Here is a 23081-nt window from a genome sequence, read left to right as displayed (position 1 = left end):
CAGCTTTTGAGAAAAACATTGCTACGAATCAATATTCTCAGAATATGAACTCTGAGCTAGTCTGATCCTGCAGAAAGTCTTCCAACCAGTTAAGGCAGTCTGGGTGAGGCATTATTAGCTCACAGATAAGATCAAGTGATTCTTTCCAACTTAAAACTCTGYTGGTGATTATAGCAATAAATAAGTGTGTTTTAAGTTTAGGTGACACACAGGATGTGATGAAAATACTTTCCGTTGTGGTCAATGACAGACCTTTACACCAGTGAAACCCACTTTCATTGTAACCACAACTACAGAGAACCTGATAGGCAAATAAAGCCTTCAARCAGAGTCAATATCTGAGTCAAACAGCTCAGTAGCGTCTAGGAAGAGCTCTTACGTTTTGAAGCAGGGGTCTCCAGACATTAGCTGCATGTGAATAACAACCTGTAACCGAGACAAACACAGTGAGGTACAAGACAAGCTCTAGACTCTCCTCTAAATTATGATTTCATCAAATTACAGCCCCATGATTTAGCAAGAACATGCATGCAATAAAGTTATTCCCATGGCTTATCAAGTCACAGGCTTGGACACGTCTCAGTTCTCAGAAGCTTTACATGCACTAAATAGTTTCTAAGAAGAAATACTGTAGGTGGGAAAAAGTGAAAAAGGTTTACAAATATGGGGAAAAGATTTACATTTTTTAAGAGTTTTATTCAGCAGGTTTAATGACATACTATTCTGGTCACAGGTTTCTATGAATGCAAGATGACAATATTTTACCACAAAACACTGCTACGAAGTTTAAAAAACAAAACTGAATGCCAATGTTTGAATTTGTCTCTCTAGTCAGCAGCGTAAGGCCAAAATAATGCATATGGGCTTGAATACATACATAACCTCGCCCCGATATTTGATGAATGTCTCCAAGCAAGCTGCATGTTGACTGCACACTTTTTGCACCAATCACCAGGATTCTATTCGGATAAAATCTACTATTGGCCTTTGAAAATGTAAAATTTTCCTGACATGGAAATAGTCCAGTCTGTTTGGGATTCATTGTCCAGTCGTGGCATCCAATATCCAGGCTTCATTTGATWCAATCGTCCATATGGGTCAGAAAGAGAATCGGTCAGGATGTTCAAGAACAACTCGGTTAGCAACACTGTCCAGAAAGAAGTTTTATATTTTTGTACACAAAAAGAAACTGAACATCGATCTGGTGCATTCCACGCCTGTCTCTCTACTCATTTCCTGTCTGAAACACTGAAACCTACCAGTGCTAAAATCTAAAAAAAAAAAAGCTACTTGCTAGGGGACATTTACCAAAATATTGTTATGTAGGTATACATCTAAACCTATATTGTGCAATTTTGTCTCTGTTTAGACTTAAGAAATCCACAATAAATTCATTGATAGAAAAAAGTCTAACCAGAACTTTGTAAGTTAGAGTTGCAGAGTTGTATGCTGATTTATGAGCATACCTTTAGAATGGAGTTGTCTTGTCTGGTGTTCTTGGTGTCATATCCCTCTAGCAGACACCGTCGCACAGTGCTGCCAGACCCAGCAAACTCTGATAAGTTYAAGTTGGCAAATCCAAGCTGGAAGTGATCAAACAGTGGAAATATTGACATTGGAGCTTCTACTGCACGAATCTCGACATCAATAAGTAACTATTTATTTGTGCAGAGATTACAGTCTTGTGGACTGGAATGTTGAAAGACAGAATACACAAAGATGAGTCACTTCCGGGACTCATTAAAGTTACTTGTTAACACGGGTCAGATTTCCGACTTGGTCACCAAAACCGGAAAGAAAAAAAAAAAAAAACTCAGCCAGTTACAAAAAAAATGTTCTACTTATTTTTTAAAAAGAAATTCTTTTTTTTTATTTTTATTCAACTGTATTATCCAGTATTTGGAAGTGCTTTGTCAACAACATGTTTGTCATTAGAGAACAAAAGTTACCTTTGCAAAAGACTTTCCCCCTTTGAGTTCCTGAAAAAAATAAACACAGCAACACTATAATTTGCATCACAGTTTAAACATTCAAATAAATTAACAGCATTTTATTTGGGAAAAAAAATTATTTCCTGGACTCAGTTCTAGAAAACAGATTATTTTCTTTTTTACGTTTTTGATACCTTACCTTTCGTACCGACACTCGGCACATGCAGGGGTCCAGCACCCCGGTCCCTGCGTTGGCACTCATCTTACAAATGAAAGAAAACCTTTTCTTCCAGTGCACACAGTTGGCTTGGACAGGCTCTCTGGGAGACAAGGGCACATTTCACAAACTGAACACACACAKACCATCCCGTCATGCGTTTGCAGGATCTATAGCTTGATTTCAGTGTGAGTACTGTAACTCCTGTAAGTGTATCAAACCCGCAAACAGTTAACGTGTGTCGCATAAACTGCAAGATTGCAGTGCATGTGAAGCCATTCAGTCTACTCAGAAATACGTAAATGATTTTTTTTTTTTAAATGAAAGTAAAAGTCTGATTTTSTTTTGGCTATCAAAATTGGTTTGAACCTCCTGACCTGTTTGGGTATTTCTTTTTTTTAAACATTTATCTGTTCTGCTCCAAGACTTCACGTGGAATTTGGGTTAGAAAGACAGGCAAGTTAGGTTAATTAGTGACTCATAAGAGGCCACATATTAATGTGTGAGGGACTATCTGTCTTTTTGGGTATGAAATCAGCATGTACCACACCTTGTCACATAATAACTACGATAAACTTCAAAGATGGAGAAAGAAGGAGGAGAAGGTTTATGGTTCGTGTTTTGTATTAAGTACAGGAAATTATGGATTGCTGTTAGATTGGTTTGATTACATTCATGCCACATATTGACTTTTATTTCATGTTCCCTTGAGTTCAAGATCAGGACCAACAACTACAACACTTGTCTAGTTAGGACATCTCTGAAATCTGTTTAAATGAATCAGCTGCAATAATGCTGTTRCATTGATATTGTTTTTATTGATCAGGCTTTTCTTGCTCAATATAAATGATCATATTTCTTTAATGCCTGAACTGCCTATTCTAATTATAATATAGATACATTTCCTGTCTTAAAACTTTTAAAATGATAGCTAGTTAGTTGCCCTGAGTCAAAGTATCAGATGCTCCAAGGCGTGTTGCTTAGCAACTGGTTTAACCAGCTATATCAAACCTCGGCTAGTATAAATCAATATCTTCAAGAAAAAAAACTGAACTCAAAACTTCATAAAGTGTCTCCAGTTAAAATAAAGTTTGCTACCGTTTTTGTCAACGAGGCTACAGCTGTTGGTGAGTATCAAAATGCTGAATGTTAGGTGAAGTTATTAGCCAAGTGTTTATGGACTAATGTTCCGCATGAAACAACGCCACTGCGCAACTGAAAAAAAAAAAATCAAAACAAGAAAACAATTCGTCAAGCTAGATTTGAAATTGGTGAAAATAAATAGTTTACTGTAGTTTAGGTTAGTTGTTCTTAAGCTATAAATAGAAGAGAAGCCTTACCGAGACGACTCCTGTGCAAAGCCTCCGTCCAAGAGTCTCACTTTACAAAATAAAACTCCGTTTACGAAAGGAACCGASGACAGCTCCTCCAAGTCAAAATCTATTTTGAACTTAAACTTCTTTTTCTTCATGAGGATGAAAGACATGGCGACTCTACGGTGGCCCCGTACGACTGAGAGCAATGAGAGGTGCCTTTGAAGCGGAGAAGCTGACAGACTGAGTCGCCCCGCAGCTATGAGGGTGAGTTGAGTTGCTGCTCTCTACCGCAGACAAGATTCAAAGTTTAAAACATTTCCTTCCCACCCACCACTTGTGACGTGGGGAAAACCCGGGATTTGATTGGACGTACCGGGGGACAAAGAAAAACACCAAACTTACCAGTCTTCAGTATAAAATAAATCTATTTAATATCGGCCAACTGAAAGAAGAACTAACAGAAGGGATGTTTCTAGGTTAATGCACTCTAGTGACATTAGTCCTGTGACTTAACTGGGACTTTGTGAGAGAAATGGGGATGCCCATCTTTAAKGTCAAGTGACAAAAATACTTTTAAATGAAACTGTATGATTATTATACACAGAGGAATGTACATATCAARCGTTTAATGATATTACTAATTACGTTTACGGCTTGATAAAAACCCAAAAGAAAATAGAAAAGGATTGTAAAGGATGCAACATAATATTGCTATATTGCAAATCAAGTTTTATAGATCTTATTTCACAGGGCTCTTGCATTTAACCTTGAGTTTATATTAGCTCAGTGATTCTTGAGAATAGGGACAAAATGGGTTTTAATTTTCCCCAATTTTTTTTATTATTATTATTTCTCATCCTTATGTATGCAAATATGACAAATAATGTTTTGGAAATGTAAAGATGCTAATGTGCAGGCTCCCAGTTGCAACATTTAATTGTTTTTTTTTAATCGACCTGACCCAGAACTTTGTCATCACCATCTGACAAAAATGAATATAAAATTATTTTTAAAATACCCTATTAGTGATATTTTTACTCATTTTTACAGACAAATGCGTCTCAAGAAACAAAAAAAAATATTATTTAAAACAAAAAACAAAAAAAAGTCCATCTGATGGAGTTGACAGTGCATGACGGAGTTGACTCAGAACTGAAGGTGGTGACAAACTAGTGAGTAAAAAGAAATACTTGATACATGTGAAGTAATGCAATTTATGTAAAATACATTAAAATTTATTAATTGCACATTTAAGTGAGATTTGTCAACAATTTCACTGAAAGAGTCACAAAAACTGATGGAGTTGACGTCTGACGGAGTTGACAAAATAAAAACTACCTCAATTTATATGATGTTATTCTGAAGGAGGCCATATTGTAGCTCATCAGGTCTATGGAATCTTTACAATATTCCAAAATTAAGCTTTTATTTCACAAAAGTTCATCAAATTTTGTAAATTGTCAGTTATGGAGTTCACACATCATGGTTAGCTATCTACAATCCTTAAAAAGAAGGTAACCGGACTGAAGACATTTCGCGTCTGATCCAAAAAGATATGAGACATAAAGAAGTCGTATGCACACTTATGCAACCAGGTTATTACAGCTTTTGTGTCTTTAAGGAAAGAAAAAAAGATACAATAGACTTTKGTTAAAATAATAACAATAAAGAAGAAATTAAAGAAAATGTGCATTTATTCATGTTTAGATTGTATTGTTGCAATCATTTTTTGTAGACATATTAGCTTTTAGTTTATTATTCTTTTCGACATTTTGAAACTTTATTTAATTTTGCTCCGCATTGATATGGAATGCAAACATTACTTACAAYCATGATTTCTATGATTATGCCACTTCATTTTATTAGTTGTAGTATTGTTTAGTCGTTTTATTTTCGTCTCTCTTTACTTCTTCGACAATAAAATGTCGCCCTCTGCTGGCGTCCAGCAGGACTGCCCTCATGAAACTGCAAAGCTCAGTGTTTCTCTCTCTCTGTGCTGACACGTCCTTCCAGATAAGAAGATTACATTTCCTCAGAAGGGCTTGGTAACATATCGCACTAAAAAAGCGGCGGCGAAAGATAAAAGTTCACTTGAACAAGCATAAAACAGTTAGTGAACGCAGCTAATCCGGAAAGAGGTTTATTTGGCCACTTTTCAACCATCCTTCCCGCTTTTCCGTAACGAGCACCGAGAAGATACGCAGCAGTAGTAGCTCCGCCCTCGGTTACTGCAGTTCCTTACAAGCGCTGGCTGCAGAGTACACCTAGGTTGGAGAGACGAACTGCAAAAACACTGTAACCAGCGAAGCTTTTTTTTTTTTTTTTTCCTCCCGTCATCGCCATCGAGGAGTTCGCGTGTGGATTATAAGTGGGATTAATGAATGATTGTCAATATGGATTAATCATCAGATTATGGTTTGCAGGACGGACGGTGCGTCTGCACGCTGCTTCTATAATAGCTCGGCAATGTATCAAGCGCTACGGACGTCTTTACTGTCAAGTGCCCGTTGCTGGGATGCCGACAGTGAGCGGTCCTACCAGATTCTGTTTGATAAACTTGACACTAATAAAGATGGCAAGGTGGATGTGGCTGAGTTACGAGCGGGCCTCAAAGCTATGGGGATATTTCGCCACGGTGCTGCACAGGTAACTCGAAGCAAGGGATCCAGTGCACTGTAACCCATATAAGTTTCAAGTCTTGGGGTGGATCTTTCGCAAGATTTAATTCCAGGATGACATTTTGTGAGAGTGTGATTTACGCTGGCCTGACTGATTCTAGATGTTTMCTCGTTTCTTCCTGTAGAAAATTGTGTCATCTGGAGACCAAAACAACGATGGCTCTATGGACTTCAATGAGTTTACCAAATACCTGAAGGACCATGAGATGAAGCTCTTGCTGACTTTCAAGAGTCTGGACAGAAACAACGATGGTAAGCGACGGAGAGTCACCGAAAGCTCACCATTCCACTTGCACGATGATATTTCATGTGATCTTTCCTTTTTAAATGTGTCAGGACGCATTGATGCCACAGAGATCCAGCAGTCTCTTGCAGAGTTGGGCATAGATGTCAGCAGGGAGGAAGCCCTGAAAATCTTACAAAGGTTTGACCTTCTCTTCCATTGCACTGCAACCTAGGTTTTTCTAAACGCAGTCATGCACGCTCCTAACRTGAACCGTTTTCTGTTTAAAACATGTCAAGTGGGCAAAAATAAATAAATAAAAGGTTGTGTTTTCTCAGCATGGACATCGATGGGACCATGACTGTTGACTGGAAYGAGTTCAGAGAGCACTTCCTGCTGTAYCCTGCCTACAACCTGGAAGAGATCATCCGCTACTGGAAGCACTCCTTGGTGAGGCTGGAAACAGGAACACTTTGTGAGGCCCACTCTGCCCACACTCTGATGCAACTGCAGTGGAATAAATCGCATGTCCTCCACTCCTCTTCAGTTAGATATTATGGATTTTTTTTTTTCAATTCACAATTGAGAGCAGCTCTCCCTTTATTAGGCCACAGCACCATGTTGTGTTTCTCTCTCGGATTGTTATTGTGCTTCTTTCTAAATTGGTTGTGGTCTAATGTTTGAACTGGTGTATTACCCACACTCCACAGAACCTCTCTTGACAGAACCTGTTTGTGAATATTTCCCTGCATACCACACTGAAATGTGCGACAGCCGTGACTGCAGGACMGATAACCGCCTCTGCAGCCCCCTTTTTCGYTTGCCAACAGATTTGCATTAAATAGCCACAGAACAATGTTTTTTTTGTTGTTGTTTTTTTTTCTCTTTTTGTCTAAGGCACCTTCATGTTTTCAGGAAAATATTAGCTTTGTTTATCTAAATCAGCTTAAGCCTGTCAGCCAAGGGTTCAGATAGCTCAGTGGCCATAACTTTGTTGGCTCAAATCAAAGGACAACTCCCTCTTGTTGTTTCTCCCTCCTTTTTTTTTTTATCTGTTTCAAGTTGAAACTGCTACAGCTGTGCGAGGTGGTGTATCGGCTTTCCGGTTAAAACTTTACGTTCAAGGTTATGTAAATGTTGTCAGACGAGACTTAAACATAGTTGCTACACAACTGCGAAAACAGAAAGGAGAAGTTGAGCTTGTAGATTATTTTTTTTCCCCYACTAACCACACAGACAGTGTTGCATGTCCCTCTCTTGTCAGAAAACGCTGTTAACTCAACAATTTACAGTGCAGGCTCATTAGAGGTAATTGATATTTATTTGTTGTCAGCTACAGAGCCATCTGCTTAACAAAGTTAATGCATTTTAAATAAGATTTAGGCAGAGGTCATCCAAGAAGCCTTCATATTTCCTATTCCTGCAGAAGTAGCCATCTGTTCTAAAGTGTCAATTATTTGACCCAATATGTTGGTGTAAGGTGAAAGGAAAGTGTTCAGCATGTCTAATGAGAATGTCTATCAGAAAGTGAAAGATACTGGAGTACTAGCAGCACTGTCTGCAGTGAGGCGAGTTTGAGGCTGACGTTTACAGCTGCCCACATGGACAAGCTGAGTTATTTCTGAAAGGCTTTATGGTCAGAGGAGGTAAAGTTTAACTTACATTGTCAGAGTGGGATCAAGGGAGTTTGAAGGAGTCAAGGTGAGTCTTTCAAAACTTAAGAACAYGGTATCAACATGGYGGTGGTAGAATATTGCTGAAGACTTATTTTCCTTCYTGTTGAACTGTTGAATTTTGTAATTGTATAGAATAACAAAGTTCTTGGTGTACCCCTAAGTTCTACAAGTTCACCTCAAATGAACAGCTACCTGACAAAAACCCAGASATAGTTGGATGCTCCAACAGAACTGTAAGACTGGTTTTGGAACTGAAATGGAGAAGTGGAGTAAATACACAAGAAATTCAAACTTTAGTACTTTTAGTAATTCTTGTTTTTAAATGTCTTTGAAGGCGTTTTTTTTTTTTTTCCTGATCATGCCAGTGTGGACAAAGGAACTGTTGATTAAAGGACAARACTCACATGACATTCATGCTGTTGAGTGTCTCAACTTCTGTCTTGCTCTGTATAAACTGCATAAGCACATGTGTATAAATGTATTTTAACAAGATTGTCCGATATGGCTGGCATAAACCAAATCGGTCGGTGCGTATTTCTGATCAATAATATTGGGGAAAATGCTTGTTTAACTTCTAGRTGCTGGACATCGGTGACAGTCTGTCCATCCCGGATGAGTTTACAGAGGAAGAGAAGCGGTCAGACTTGTGGTGGAAGCAGCTGGTTGCAGGTGCAGTGGCAGGTGCCGTTTCTCGCACGGGCACAGCCCCTCTGGACAGAATCAAGGTCTTCATGCAGGTCAGCGATGCTAGGTAGAGAGACTGATAGAACAATAGGCGTGCTGCTGCGAAACTAGTTGGCTAAAYGTGTGTATTTATRCTGCAGGTTCACTCGTCCGCAGTCAACAAGATAAGCCTGATTGGAGGCTTCAGGCAGATGATTGTAGAAGGAGGTCTGACGTCGCTGTGGAGAGGAAACGGGATCAACGTTTTAAAGATCGCGCCTGAGACTGCATTCAAATTCATGGCATATGAACAAGTTCAGACCCACATCTTAAAACATATTTGTGACTATATTTATGGGTAAATATTGCATTTAGTGATTGCTTCGGCTCTTGTGTTTTTTTTCTGTTGTAGTATAAGAAGTTGTTAACTTCAGAGGGAACAAAGATAGAGACTCATAAGAGGTTCATGGCGGGGTCCATGGCAGGGGCCACAGCACAAACAGCCATCTACCCAATGGAGGTACGAGCCACTGYTTTGTCATGCCGCCGTTCGAGATCTTTCACTCTTTAGTTRTTTTATTCTAAAAGAAGAACATGCATCTGTAAATGTTCCCGCTTCTTCTGCTTTTCTTTAAGGTTTTAAAGACTCGGTTGACCTTGAGGAAAACTGGCCAGTACGAAGGAATGTTTGACTGTGCCAAGAAGATCCTGAGRAAAGAGGGTGTCATCGCTTTTTATAAGGGCTACATTCCAAACTTAATTGGCATTATTCCCTACGCTGGGATAGACCTCGCTGTTTATGAGGTGTGCGCAGTCTCGCATGTCTAGATGGTTAACATTCTGAGAAAAACAAAGGTCGGTTGTTTCATTTTGTGCTRCAAGTTAAGCATTTTTTGTTCTCCTGTGCCTCAGACTCTGAAGAACACCTGGTTGTCGCRCCACAAAAMAGACTCGGCCAAACCTGGAGTTCTGGTGCTGCTGGGCTGCGGGACCATCTCCTGCACATGTGGCCAGCTCGCCAGCTATCCCCTGGCACTGATACGCACACGGATGCAGGCGCAAGGTAAACACCAATCTGCCCGTGTGATAGGGGTAAAGATGAAAAATGGAAACATGACTCTTGTAGATTGTTGTTACTTGTAGACTCTTGTTGCATTACTTCTCATCACTTTTATTCACAATCTGAAAAAAAGTTAGACTGAATATACCATATGCCATTGGCAAAATTATTGGTGCCTGTTGCTACTTTTTTTTTTTTAAGTGACTGAAGCATTTTTTTTTTAATTCATGCTTTTTCTTTTTTAAGTAATAAATAATCTTTGACTTCCTTTAACCATGCGGTGAGAGGCCCATTTGTCATTTGTCTCAGCTGGATAAATGACCCATATTTATCTTGTCACCACACAGAGTGAACAGGATGGCATGAGAGGTAAAAACAACAAAAACAAACACCCAATGCTTATTTAGCAGCAGCAAAAAGTGACCTCATTGGACTTTCAAGAGTCCTTAAGATGCCAAATGATTGTTTGGGATGAATGACCTTTGGCCATATTAGGAGTTTGTGCTAAAAYCTTGAAGGCTGAAAAGCTTCGCACTTGTGAAATCATAGAGGAGAAAAGTTACGAGCTCCTTCTCACATCCATACATCAGATTGTTAACGGCAGTGGTGCTGGTAATTATTCCAGATGTGTTTTTGTGTGAGATCATTCTGTTGCGATATTGGACAGATTCATTTTTAAATCTTTTTAAACATCTTCACTGTRRGTGCCAATAAATGTGACCATCACTGTAATGTTTGCCTGAGCAAGCTAGTTGATTACATTGGGTCAAACCTTTTTCAAGATACCCAAATATTTTATGCAAACTTCAAACAAAAGAGCTGCACTAGAGACGTGCAGCCGTTCTYTGTTCAGGACATTGATACGTTAAATTGAACAATTATATTATCCATTGTTTTCTGGCAATTTATTTGTGTTTTTATTTTRTCTGTAAATACATCAGCTATGTTTCTTCTTTTCTGTTATCCTTAAGTATGATTTACCTATTTGTGTCAGCAATGCTATTTGTAGTTGTTTGTTTTTATTTTTATTATTAATGTGGGATAGTAAAAAAATGGACAGAAATATTGTTTTAAACCTGAAAATTATCAGTTTAATTTGTTACACAATGATCTGATCACTATCTGAAAACMTTCTTTTGCTGTCACTTTCTGTTGATTTCTTTGTATGATTTCCTGTTAAGCCAGTTGTCTCTTAAATATGACAGATTATCACTGGTGATTAAAACGAAATCTCTTGCTTTCAAGCAAACTATTAAATAAAAGATTAGAAGTACAGCACAAAGTTACTTGAAATAGGGTACAAAATGTTCAGTCGGAATTGATGCATCATGGGTAAGAAATATCCCATGGGAGATGGCAACCGTCACGATTTCCTCTCTCCTGTTTGTTTTTTCCGTTCTTATAGGAATGCGCAGAAGTAGGGTTTTGCCTATCTGTTTGGGAATCCCTTTTTTTAAACATATGTCCTTTCATGAAAAGATTTACTGAACCGTCTTATTGTAAACCGTCTTATTGTAAACCACCTTTTACATTGTCGTAAACTCTRAAACAACTGACAGCGTCACACAACGGCTYGGCTCATCGTAAACTGTTATAAACTTGCTTAGCGGACCCACCAGTGTGGCAAAACCTCCCAGTGTTTAACTCTCGGATAGATGGCAGACAGCAGTCCTGCTCTCATGTGTGCTTCATTTCCTTTCTTTGCAGCGTCCCTGGATGTGTCAGACCAGCCCTCCATGAGTTCTCTGCTGAGGACTATTGTAGCCAAAGATGGTTTCTTTGGGCTCTACCGGGGCATCCTGCCAAATTTCATGAAAGTCATTCCAGCTGTCAGCATTAGCTATGTGGTTTACGAGTACATGAAGACTGGCTTGGGGCTCTCAAAATGATAACTGCGAGCAGCAGGGGAAGAGCACTCAAAGCATTTGTTAGACTTGAAGACAAACAAATCTCCCTAACATACAGCGCATGACTTTATCAGCTCACTGGATGGAAAGCTGTTTGTATGTTTTAAGAATTGCCTGCCAGTAGTGTTTTAACCAATTGTGGTGCGCATGCTTTATTTTTAGTCTTAAGGTTGCACATTTCACACTCCCTTAACACACAGTCCACAAACAATGCTTGACAAAGAAAACTTCTGTAGATTAAAAAACACACCTAGTAAATTGTCTTATTTATGAGACTTTTATTTTAGGTTGTGATGAAACAAAAAAAATGAGACACAATGTGATTATCTTTTTTTATATTTATATATACATATATATATATGAGAAGAAAATATTTTCTCCAGGAAAAGTTGGATTGCATCCTAAGCTACGCTTAGATTCACTATCAGAAAAGTAACACTAAGTTTGTTTAAATGGGCACATGTCCACACACTGGAGATCTAATTTCTCACTTTTACGTTTAAAAACACGCCTCACCTACTAAGGGCATCAGCTTCAGACAAGCGCTGCTCCAACCAGCAGCTGTCAGCTAAACAGAACTAGGCCTCAAAAATCCATACCTATAAACACTGGAACTGTGTGTGCGTAATGACACACTTCTCGTGCAATGTGAAATCCTGTGTATTTCATAGTTATTTACATGTGCCTTACAGCCTCTTGATGCAAACCTCGGAGATGAGTTGTTGTTGTTTTTTATTTTAGCTATAACTGTATTTATGTACTGTATATCTAAATGTTTTCAGGTATGCTTATTTATTGGGCTGAGTGACAAAAACTGTTAATAGACTGAAATACCTGTAAAGATCAAACTGCGTCTCGTGTCTCTTATTTTCAATCAGAAAAACTGTAAGCATGCACACAGCAGGGATAGCTTTTTGTTATCTTAATGAGATAAAATATGAGTAGTGATTTTTTTTTTCCTTTTTTTTTTTTTAAAGCAAACATGACAGTATTGTCTCTTTATGGTTTCACTGCTTAGAGTACATCAACAGTTAGCAGTTTTAGGCTCAATCAAGAAGATTTGCTTTTATTAGAATACTGTACTGTAATGTTGGCAGACCAAAACAAGAGAACATTTGAATTTCTGTTGGCTATCTTAAACTGAAAAAAGACGCGCTTTAAACTGTTGACAGAGAATRCTACACTGAGAGTAAGAAATGAATAATAGGTCAGTTTGGAAGATTTTGTGGACAGCTCTGGTTGCTCTCTCTGAGATGTGATTACTGTGCAACATTCTATGATTAATTTAAACAGTTTACAGTGCATTCTGTCACATTTTATTTGTTTTAATTTTATTGTTTCTTCCCTATAGCTCCCTACCCCCCTATATTTCCATGCATTAGCTATTTTTTGTTACATGAATTTAACTTAATGGAAATATAGCTTACAAGGTTTGAATAAGAAAATGTGATGGGGTTTTTTTTCTTTGTTTTTCCCCCAGTCTGACAGCGTTTCAAAGGGCTGCTGTTTTCACTTCTCAGACTTTTTAAGTGACTGGTTTTTTTGGTGGATTGAGTTGGACTTACCAAAATGTGAACAGGATTGCATATTTATTTTTTGTGGAATGTCGAAGTTGATAAAGACCAGGAGACTCTGGTTTTTATCTAAAATATTGTAAACAATTGGAAGAAAACTTTTGAACTTTGTAACAGAACACTATCAGCTGCATAGAAGCTTTATATTGCATGGAGACATGTAATTAAGAGTAAAATAAATGTGGTGGAGTTGAAAGAGTGTTTCCCTCTGATGTCTTGTCCTCAGAGCCTTGGTTCTAGAGCTGAACGGAATAGAAATCATGAAGCATTTACACCCAAAAGTGGCATGTTGAGACATTTTCTGAATTATTAGACCTTATMAGTAACGAGAAGTGAGTCGGTGAAGAGATATAAGCATGAGCTCACCAGTAAGTCACAATTACATTTTTACTGAAAATAAAAACATGAACCAATTATCTTATGTCCTGTTTTAACAAAACACACTTTATTTTGTCAGCTTGAAATAGAATTTAAAATTAGAGATATTAGTTTATGATAACACCCAATTATATCAGTGAGCTGACTGGGCAGAATTTTCTCCTGTTGACTGCAGAAAAAAACAGAAGTCACTGTTTATAGCCTTAAAATTGCAAGGTTAAAAATCAGTTCTGTAGAGAATAGAACCTTGAGGACCTTCTCATGTTCTTTGTGTATGCAGATTTATAGTTACTAAATGACACAAAGGCATCTATAAAAGACATTTGTTTGCTGAAGTATTCACTGTCTGCAGTATATTCAAGTGCTAGAAAGCTATTTTTCTTACACTAGTGAGCATCGTATCCAGGTATCATGTTTTACAGGTAACAATTTCTGTCAAAGGCAGATAATGTAAAGGGTTAAAATAATGTACCTGGAAGCTGCACAAGTGATTTCCTGTGTTCAAACTACCATAGCATTCCTCCCTGAGTTTCTCCTTCCAGAAAATTGTTTTTTTTCTTTTTTGGCAAAATTTTATCCATAAAAGCCATAATACTGGAACTAAAACTAACTGCAAGGGCTACATCAGCCACTTTTTCGGTTGTCCTCCATTTCTTCACTTTTCTTAATTCAAAGCACACAGACTTGGATATAAGGACTAGACAAAAAATGTGTGAAAAATCTTTTTTTTTGTATGTAGCTGCTTAAAAAACTGCAAGAAACAAAACAAAAAAAAACTGCAGATCATTGGGTTGTTTAAAAAAAATAGCAGGGGGTCAGAATTGTTTATTATTATTAATAATATTTTTAATTTTATGACAAATTATCAATTCTGCTCCAATTAGATCTAATAATAAATATCAAATGTTGTATACTTCCGCATTAAAACGCATTTCCGTTGATAACGCTACATGCTTTCTCGCTCCTGATTGGTTAACCGTCAGGCTCCTTTTTGTCCTAAGCGCTAGCCGTAGTTGGGACACCGCTCTGCTTCGCTGCAGTTGTGGATGGAGGGTTAACCAGAGCAGAACAGGGGCACATATTCCTCCTGCAGAACCGAGGAGCAGCGGCTAGTGTCGGTGAGTGTCTGACTTCTGCTGCGGCTACCCGGCGGACCGCTGGTTCTCATAGTTGCTGTGAGTTTTCTTCTGTCCGCGCTGATAAAACAAGTTGCCTATGTGTTGTCGCTGACGGTTAGCTAGCTGACTTTGACTACAGCTAAAAATATTCTGTCGGAGTGAGCTGAGGAGGCGGGAGGGCACAGCTGACCATCCAGCAGGGARACTCCACGGGCTGCCAAGATGGGAGTCTTCCTTTCAACTTTTTGATCCGGTTCAGAGAATTGAGTCTGTTGATCTTGCATCCGGTGGGGTTTGAGTGGCGGTGCTGTGTGGGAGATCGTGTGTGTTTAAGATAAACGGTTGTTTTGTTGTGGGATCTGCTCAGGCGAGTCCAAGTTCACAGACACAGCAAACAGGCTGTGAGCCACGGTAACCCGCCTTTATCTGTCTGGACTCTCTGTAAGCCCTTTAACCTTTCTGCAAAGCCCTTAAGCCTTTATTTTTCCAACTGTTGATCGGCAAAAGATGTGTGTGTGTGTTTCCTTTATTTCCGCCCATAAAGCGTAGCTCTAAGTGTACTGATGCGACCTGGGCGCTGAGGGAAGCTGTCTCTGCTTGTCAGGTACTACTGTCATCGCATTCTTTGAAGAATACCAGCAGGGCTGTGAACTGGCAGTGTGCGGGTCTGATATCACGTTTGGTATCTGTCCATCTGTCAGTGTTATGTTTCAAGCTTTTACAATGGGCTGATTGGCTACTGACAAAGATAAGAAAGAACGTGACACCCTACTATTTTGAGATRGCTTCATRGCGTGTTTACAAAACTTACTTATTCGCAGCTTCCTGTTTCCGCTTGTGACCATTACAAACGTGAATGATCTTGTTTGGATTTATTGAGTCAAACACCAAAGCAGCACACGACTACAAAWGTAGTGGRAAAATRCAATCTGAAAAGTGTAAAAGTACACAAAGTGTTAATAATTTGTTGAATKACCTTTCACTGTAATTAAAGCTGCAAGTCTTTAATAGTCTCTACCAGATTTGCACATCAGGAGACTGACATTTTGCCCGTTCTTCTTAGAATCAAGCTTAAATTGATTTCATTTGATTTGATAGTGCAACTTTGTTGTTTTATGTATGTAAAATTRCWKAATATGAGATMTCTATGTATGTGTAGATTTGTGTTAATGCTGTCATACTGTGAAACTGTTTTTTCTCAAGGTGATCATTCCTTGATATCTCTTATGGTCCTATGGCCCTTCATAATCTCTGATTTGTTGACTTTTCCACTACACAGAGAATGACCACYATTATACGCCGTGACAGCAAAACCATAGATCTGTCTCCACAGGATGAGACTGCATAACTAATGGCTTGATCATYCCCACAAAAGCTTTGTGTGGCGAGTGCAAAGTCTGAAATGTTTTCAGAGGCAAAATCAAACCCTGCGGCACATTAGCTCACAGAATAAAACCTAGAGAGGCAGAAGTGGATGACTAATGTGGTGTTAGAGCTTTTGTGCTTTTGTGCTTCTTGCGAAATAGTTGAAGGGAGTAATTAACAGTACTCACCTGCTTTTTATTTTAGTTGCAACAAGTCCCGATTGCTTCCTTTTTTTTCTTTGTAATCTTACATTTTTGTTGTAATATTAAGAAACGTATCCTGTCGTTTCCTTTGTAGACCATATGAAATGAAGTCATAAGAAATGGATGTATTCATACCACAAGGCCATAACTTGGTACCATAAGATAATTTAAATGTTTTATCTCATTCATCTCAGAATAGTAATATTTCAGCCTGATTAGGGATGCAACTAATGATTATTTTAGAAATTGATTTTTCTGGCAGTTAATTGGATAAAGAAAATAGTCACATTCTATATATTTTTTATTTAACCACTTAAACCTTTTTGATACAATATTACAAATGCATTCAACTATGAGAATAAATAAATAATCCAGTTCTTTTCTTGTAACTAAAAAAAAAACATTTTATTGTGTAAAATGCAGTAACACTGGCTGAATATAAAGATWTGAAATTCAAAATGACTTACTGCTCTGAATGTTTTTCGTTTTGCAGCAAATTGAGTGTTTTTGAGTCTGGTTAGCGATTAATCAATTACTAACTTAGTCAATTATTTCACTTATCGATTTATCACGATTAATCCGATTCATCGTTTCAACCAGATATAATTTTCCAGTCGCTCTATTTAGTTTCTTAAAGTAATGCTGCGGCAAATTCCTACTAAAATAAATAGTCTTGCTTCTCCAGTGGCACGCTGAGTAGTGAGRCATCATGGGTAACACAAGTGACCGAGTGTCTGGAGATCGCCACGGGAAAGCCCATCGCACCGACAGCGGCGGCAGCCACAAGGACCAGGAGTCTGGCAGCAAGATGGTGGACAGCACAGACGACCCCAACGTCTTCAACACACATGGACCTGAGTCAAAGGTACACGCCCAATGATGTGTTCAGAATTTTCTTTTATTTTTGTTGTTGTTTTTTTTTATACATGATTTACATCTCAGATTTCAAACTATCTCTTTACAACAACACAGCATCCAGATGTGTTTGTTTTTAGTCTTCAGGAGACAAAGAATTCACTCCCGATCTGGACGACCTGGTTAAAACCGGTCCTCAGGCTCGACCCACTGTTATTCGCTGGGCTGGCGGGGGTAAAGAAGTCTATATAGCTGGTTCCTTCAATAACTGGAGCAACAAGATACCCCTAAATAAGAGGTGAAGAGGATTAATTAGCTCTAGATGTCTCAATTTCTTTTATTGGAATCTATCTTGGGGTGACATTTGGCATCAGTTGCCATACGTACATTTTATTCACCAAAGGAGAAACTCTGGCGTAGCACTGATGTTCCTATTTTTTTCCCTTTTCTTTTCTGTCTTTAAAGCCACAATGACTTTGTAGCCATTCTGGACCTGCCTGAAGGAGAGCACCAGTACAAGTTTTTTGTAGATGGACAGTGGCTCCATGATCCCTCTGAGGTACAGCAGCTTTGCTGTTTGTGCTCATGTCCTGTCAACAAACTTGCACATTTACTCTGCAGGTTTTCATCAGTTTTTCATCAGACCTAGTCGCTCGTTTTGCATTTTAACGCTGATCAGAAATATGAACCTGGGGGGAGGGAGAGAAAGCTTCAAACGTTCAAAGAAATAGTTTTTTTTTTTTTTACCTACCATGAACTTGATTGAAGCAATTTCAGATTAAAGGCGATTGCAATGACTTGGAAGGAAGGAAGTGAATTAACGTTATCTTCTTTATTTTATGAGGTCATCAGATGGCTGCTCTTTTGGATGTTTTTGTAATCTTCCTTTTGCTCATTTGYGTCCACAAGATAACAGCGCAGAAGCCCAGCTCATGACTCCAGCACATTTTCAGGAGGCYATAACCCAAAGAAATGCTATTTTATTGCATCAGAACCCAGTCACCACGGATTGTTCTGGTGGGTCAGGAGGGAAGCACAAAGCAACAGAAAACCTGCTGTGCCTTCACAAAGCCATGGTGTTTAAATCACTAGTGCAGACTAAACGTTGCTTATTTAGGCTCATGTTTGACGGCCCACTAAACTCTGTTCTAATGAGCTGAGAACGACAAACGCAGAGAGGTGTCCAGGTTTGCTGCTTCTGTTTTCTCACCTCCACGTGTTTAATCGCCCAACGCTGCCACCTGACCCAGCAGGACAAAGCCCTTTGTGTTGATGAACGGGAATGTGAAATGAAACCCTGAGCACGGTGTGCGCCACAGTTGTGCATCTATTGTGGTGAGGAGAGGTGGATATTTTGCAGCACTCTTTTGTGATGCGTCCAGCACACAATWATAGTGAAAGAATAATGACAGAAATGTATGCAAGCTTATTTTAGAAAGACTTTCAGGTTGATTAGTTCTTGATTTTTTTTTTTTTTTTTATTAGAAGATGGCATAATAAAACCCACAGCATCACAGGTCCTCCATCCTACCCAGCAGTGGGGGCGAGGGCATTTTTGTTTTTATTTTTATTCATAAATTGATCCTTTGCTTCACACCACCACACACACTTGTGGTGTTTTTCTGCTAAAAGGTTCATTCTTACTTCCTTCCCACAAAACTGTTAAAACCTCCATTGTTTAAAGAAAATTATATATTTATATTTGTGCTGGACAGATTTTATTTTCTGGTGTCCACTGAAAATAATCATTTGCGATGTAGATATCAAGATGAATTTAGGCCTTTATTCAGGGTTTTTTTTTTTGTGTCACAGCTCCAGTTGTTTTAAACTTTTTAATCATTACTCTGACTGYAGATGTACACAGATTTAGACGAGTGACTTAATTTCTCATGGCCTATCCCCAAATTATGAAAATCAACACAGATCCTATTTGAATGGCATGTTCTCTCTTCTTTCCCATATTGAAGAGGGGCTACGAGCGGTGGACMTTTTGTCTCGCCATGTCAGGGAAACTGGAAGTCAACATTTACAAATTAGACRCTGTGACCGACTTAGGAGAAAATGATAAATTAAAGTAATGCCTCAGTTATATTTGCTGTATTGGGATGTGTAGGCGTTTCCTTGAGTTTGGCACTGATCTGGTCTAAACAAAAAAWTTTTTATAGCTTAATTAAAAGATTYCCAAGGWTAGATTATGATGTTGTAATAAAAATTGTATTTAAGGTTTTTGAGCGTTTCTCTTTCTGGGGCAGCGGATAACTGTGAAGTGCATTCATCATTCTGATTGTSCTGTACTGATCCATTGGGCTCACAGTATGTAATCTAATTACTGACTGAGCCTCTGCAAACTGACCACAGCGCATTTGTTTACCACATCAACTTGCTGCTTTGCATGCATTTCTGACTCAGGCTCTCTGGCACTACTTGGTTCTGCTGCCTGAATCTGTTTAGCTTCACTTTGAATCGGCGTGGCTTAAAATCCTTCTTGTTTACGACCTGCGTTGCAGCCGGTGGTAACAAGCCAGCTGGGCACCATCAACAACCTGATCACTGTGAAGAAGTCGGACTTTGAGGTGTTTGAYGCCCTGCAGGTCGACTCTCTGGAGTGCTCCGACACTTCAGGTGAGCCTGCTCTCAGTTAGTCACTTCCTCCTGCGCGGTTTCTAATTGTCTCAAGCACAGGTAACGAGCAGATATAAGCGTTCTTTATTTTTCTTTTCTTTTTTCTTTGTAATGTTTGTGTTGCATCTTCACAGACTTGTCCAGCTCCCCTCCAGGACCTTACGGCCAGGAACAGTACATCTTTAGACCAGAAGAGCACTTCAAAGCGCCGCCCATCCTCCCTCCTCACCTGCTTCAAGTTATTCTCAACAAAGACACCAATGTATCGGTCAGTTTCTTCAGCGGTTTCTGTCTCGGCTCTCCACGCGTTGGGTACTCGACCTGACCCCTTCCAGCTTCTTACCTGATGACTTTGTCATTTTTCTTTCTCTGTCTCCTTCAGTGTGATCCTGCCCTGCTGCCTGAACCCAACCATGTCATGCTTAATCACCTTTATGCTCTCTCAATAAAGGTAGGTTTACTAGCAGCAAAGGTTGATTATTACATGAAATATTACACTCAAAGTTATTTTCTTTGAAGGTAACACTGTTCAGGGAAAACAGTGTTTTCTCTGAACACATTGTTCAGAAAAACGCATTGTTCAGAGAAAGATATAACACATTGTTTTATCCGAACACGTTGTTCAGAGAAACACATTGTTCAGAGAAAGATATAACACATTGTTTTATCCGAACACATTGCTCAGAGAAACGCATTGTTCAGAGAAAGATATAACACATTGTTTTATCCGAACACATTGTTCAGAGAAAACTTCAATTAAACCAGAGCTATTTTTTCTCTTTCTGTTGTGATTGTTTTAAATTAAACAGAGTGGCTCGCGAAAACATTAATGTCACAAACCCAAAGCTTTCATGTATTTTATTGTGATTTTTATGTGACACACCAACCCAACGCTTATTTTTGAARATTTCTAAACATCAGCATTGACCTTTTTCAAGTGGTGACACAGTTTTATATTTTATTTAGGCAGTGGCTATAGTGGTTTATATTACTTTATGCACTGAGTAAAATCCAACTTTTTCTCCAGTCAGTTCTAAMCACTGAATGTGGAAAAATAAATGTGGAAAAATTATTTTTGGATGTATAATGTTTGTTCAAGTAATTAGAATGTATTCAAATCAAATTTGTGTTATTTTATACTGCTATCATGTTCAAAATCAATAAAATAAAAAGAATTGGTGTTAGGAAAAAAAATTTGCCAAAAATGTTTTTCCTCATTGAACCATATCGAAAATGTTAGAAACCGTAATATCTTTTTTTCAATAATACACTAGTTTTTCTTGGTTTATCACGTAAAATCTCAATAAAATCTAACAAAGTTTTTTGTTACGGTGTGACAAAAGGTGAAAAGAAGGTTATGAATACTACTCCATCTATGATTGGTATTTTAAAATCAATTAGTGTCTTTGTGCCATTTTGTCTCGGTTGCTGCTACGTGAAACTCTTCAGTCGTTACTTGTTTTCTCTTGGCTTTAATGTGACAGTTTTCCCTTAATGTGTTTTCTCCCTGYGTGCAGGACGGAGTAATGGTCCTCAGCGCTACTCACAGATACAAGAAGAAATACGTCACCTCTTTGCTTTACAAGCCSATCTAAGCTCATGTGCCCCAGAGAGAAGCATGTTTGACTCCACCTGCTTTTGTTGACACTTTTTTTTTTTTTTTTATCGCGTTTGGCCGAATCTTGCAGCAAAACACGTTTGCAAGCAATTTTTAGCACCAGTTGCACCAGTTGACTGCCCTTTTGTCTACAATAGGGCTCTAAAAAAGTAGAAGTGTGTTTGTGTTGGATTTCAGGGAGAGATTACTGTACTGTGGCTTTAAATCCTAATGACTACATGTGAGACTGGATCAGTCACAACATGTTGTGATTGTTTTTCCATCTCGGTTTGCAACAAAAATGAGAAAAAAAGATCGTGTAATTTTTGCGTGGCAGATGACCTGTGAATGATCTGTGGTGGGATGTTAGTGATGAGCTTCAGCTTCAAACCGGTTACCTTTACATGCTTTATCTGACTGTGCTACAGTTCCCTAAACTCCCCGATTCCTGCATGCAGAAAGAGGGACAGACCCTCTCCACTGTTTTAACCCGAGTGCAATAATGTGCCATAAAAGCAGTTCAAAGAACTGGRGGCACGACTTTCTGCTTTGATCAACTTCGCGGTGGAGTCTACTGAAAACAAAGTCGATTTCAGTTTACCCAACAAAATGGTTTCTGTACACGCCGTTGTAAACGTATTCGTACTCCTTGAATTTTTCTTTCACTGCAGCTACAAACTTTAATGAATTTTGGTGGGGACGTATGTGACGGACCACACCGAATCTCAGGAGCTCCTCCCAAGTTACAAAGAGCCTGTTTCTCTTTTAATGTTCTCCTTTCATGCACTGTTGGTTCAGATGGATGGCCATTCCTTGGTATGTTTATGTAGCTTAAGAGTTACAATTTTTATTCATCAGATAACAAGTTGAACAGAGCTCTGTGAGATGTTCAAAGCTTGGGATGTTGTCATGTAACTGAGCTCTGATTTAAATGTCTTTACAACTTTATGCCTTCACTAATTTCCTCCAACAAACCTTCATAGCGAGATTAACCAAATAGGTCAATTCTYAATGCAACTGAGAGTAAAGTGTTTCATTTAGGGGTATCAAAGTAAAGGGGTCACGCTTTAAAATGTAGTTGGTGACCAAGTTTTATTAGCATTTGTAATTTTCCTTTCAGAATTTTGCAGTACTTTGTGTTCTTGGACAAAAAAATCCCATTGGAGAAATAGTTCAAGGGGTACAAATACATTTGAAAAAAATTTTAGTCGCTAAGCCAGGAAAACTCCGTGAACCGATGGAGAATATTGTTGAATAGTCTGTGTTCAGTTTCTGTCGTTGCCTTTGAGCAGATGAGATTGTGAGCACTTAACCATCCTGTGAGCAGGAGTGTTTATGTGATCGTGTAACTATGCAGCAGCACACAACTCTTGCTCTTTAGCTTCTCTGATTTAAATGTATGTTTGTGTTTTAGCTTTACTAAATAGTTCTGTGTACCAAACATGAATGTACTGTCTTTTTGTCGCATGTAGAGAAAACGTGTCAGCAGGCTGCTTTTTTTAATACCCACAGCTTGGAAGGACACATTCAGAAAGCGATCACCACATGAACTAAAGGGGGCTGTGATGAGGAGTAGCTGCCATAGATTGAAATGTACATTTTGTTCACTTGTGTGTTCATGAAAAATATTTAAGTGTTTTTATTTTTTTTATTTTTATTTGGTGTGCTGCTCTTTGGCCTGAATTAATTGTGTGCACA

General features: G+C 38.6%; 3 protein-coding genes across 6 annotated transcripts in view; 2 read left to right on the top strand and 1 right to left on the bottom strand.

The window, feature by feature from the left end:
- LOC103479359 (protein FAM102B-like) overlaps nt 1–3657 on the bottom strand; it is a 7555-nt gene extending 3898 nt beyond the window's left edge. The window contains exons 1-5 of the mRNA XM_008433735.2: nt 3489–3657; nt 2131–2251; nt 1950–1979; nt 1467–1583; nt 380–426 (exon numbers count right to left, since the gene is read on the bottom strand). Of these exons, the coding sequence (XP_008431957.1) occupies nt 380–426; nt 1467–1583; nt 1950–1979; nt 2131–2251; nt 3489–3634 (461 nt within the window). The 5' untranslated portion in view covers nt 3635–3657. The remainder of the gene's footprint in view (nt 1–379; nt 427–1466; nt 1584–1949; nt 1980–2130; nt 2252–3488) is intronic.
- LOC103479358 (calcium-binding mitochondrial carrier protein SCaMC-1-like) lies at nt 3640–13444 on the top strand. 2 transcript variants are annotated; one of them, XM_008433734.2, is made up of 10 exons: nt 3640–3728; nt 6268–6394; nt 6479–6566; nt 6704–6815; nt 8620–8778; nt 8866–9018; nt 9117–9224; nt 9341–9508; nt 9617–9767; nt 11472–13441. In XM_008433734.2, exons 1-10 carry the CDS (start codon nt 3723–3725, stop codon nt 11651–11653), a joined length of 1254 nt encoding a protein of 417 aa, XP_008431956.1. In that variant the 5' UTR covers nt 3640–3722; the 3' UTR covers nt 11654–13441. The 2 variants fall into 2 exon arrangements, with proteins under 2 accessions (XP_008431956.1, XP_008431955.1); XM_008433733.2 differs by lacking the exon at nt 3640–3728 and adding an exon at nt 5461–6110 and having other exon boundaries at nt 11472–13444.
- A 1173-nt stretch (nt 13445–14617) lies between these two features.
- Nucleotides 14618–22824, top strand: prkab2 (protein kinase, AMP-activated, beta 2 non-catalytic subunit). Of its 3 annotated transcripts, none has more exons than XM_008433732.2 (8): nt 14618–14741; nt 16981–17174; nt 17305–17462; nt 17630–17723; nt 19672–19786; nt 19921–20054; nt 20169–20237; nt 21304–22824. In XM_008433732.2, the coding sequence occupies exons 2-8, from the start codon at nt 17019–17021 to the stop codon at nt 21379–21381; spliced, it is 804 nt and encodes a 267-aa protein (XP_008431954.1). In that variant the 5' UTR covers nt 14618–14741; nt 16981–17018; the 3' UTR covers nt 21382–22824. The 3 variants fall into 3 exon arrangements, with proteins under 3 accessions (XP_008431954.1, XP_008431952.1, XP_008431951.1); XM_008433730.2 differs by having other exon boundaries at nt 14618–14798; nt 16995–17174; XM_008433729.2 differs by having other exon boundaries at nt 14619–14741; nt 16995–17174.
- The last annotated feature ends 257 nt before the right edge of the window (nt 22825–23081 follow it).

The sequence above is a fragment of the Poecilia reticulata genome, linkage group LG17 (assembly GCF_000633615.1).
Source record: "Poecilia reticulata strain Guanapo linkage group LG17, Guppy_female_1.0+MT, whole genome shotgun sequence".
Classification (NCBI taxonomy): domain Eukaryota; kingdom Metazoa; phylum Chordata; class Actinopteri; order Cyprinodontiformes; family Poeciliidae; genus Poecilia; species Poecilia reticulata.
Note: the sequence above shows the minus strand (reverse complement) of the source record. Positions and strands in the feature narration are given on the sequence as shown.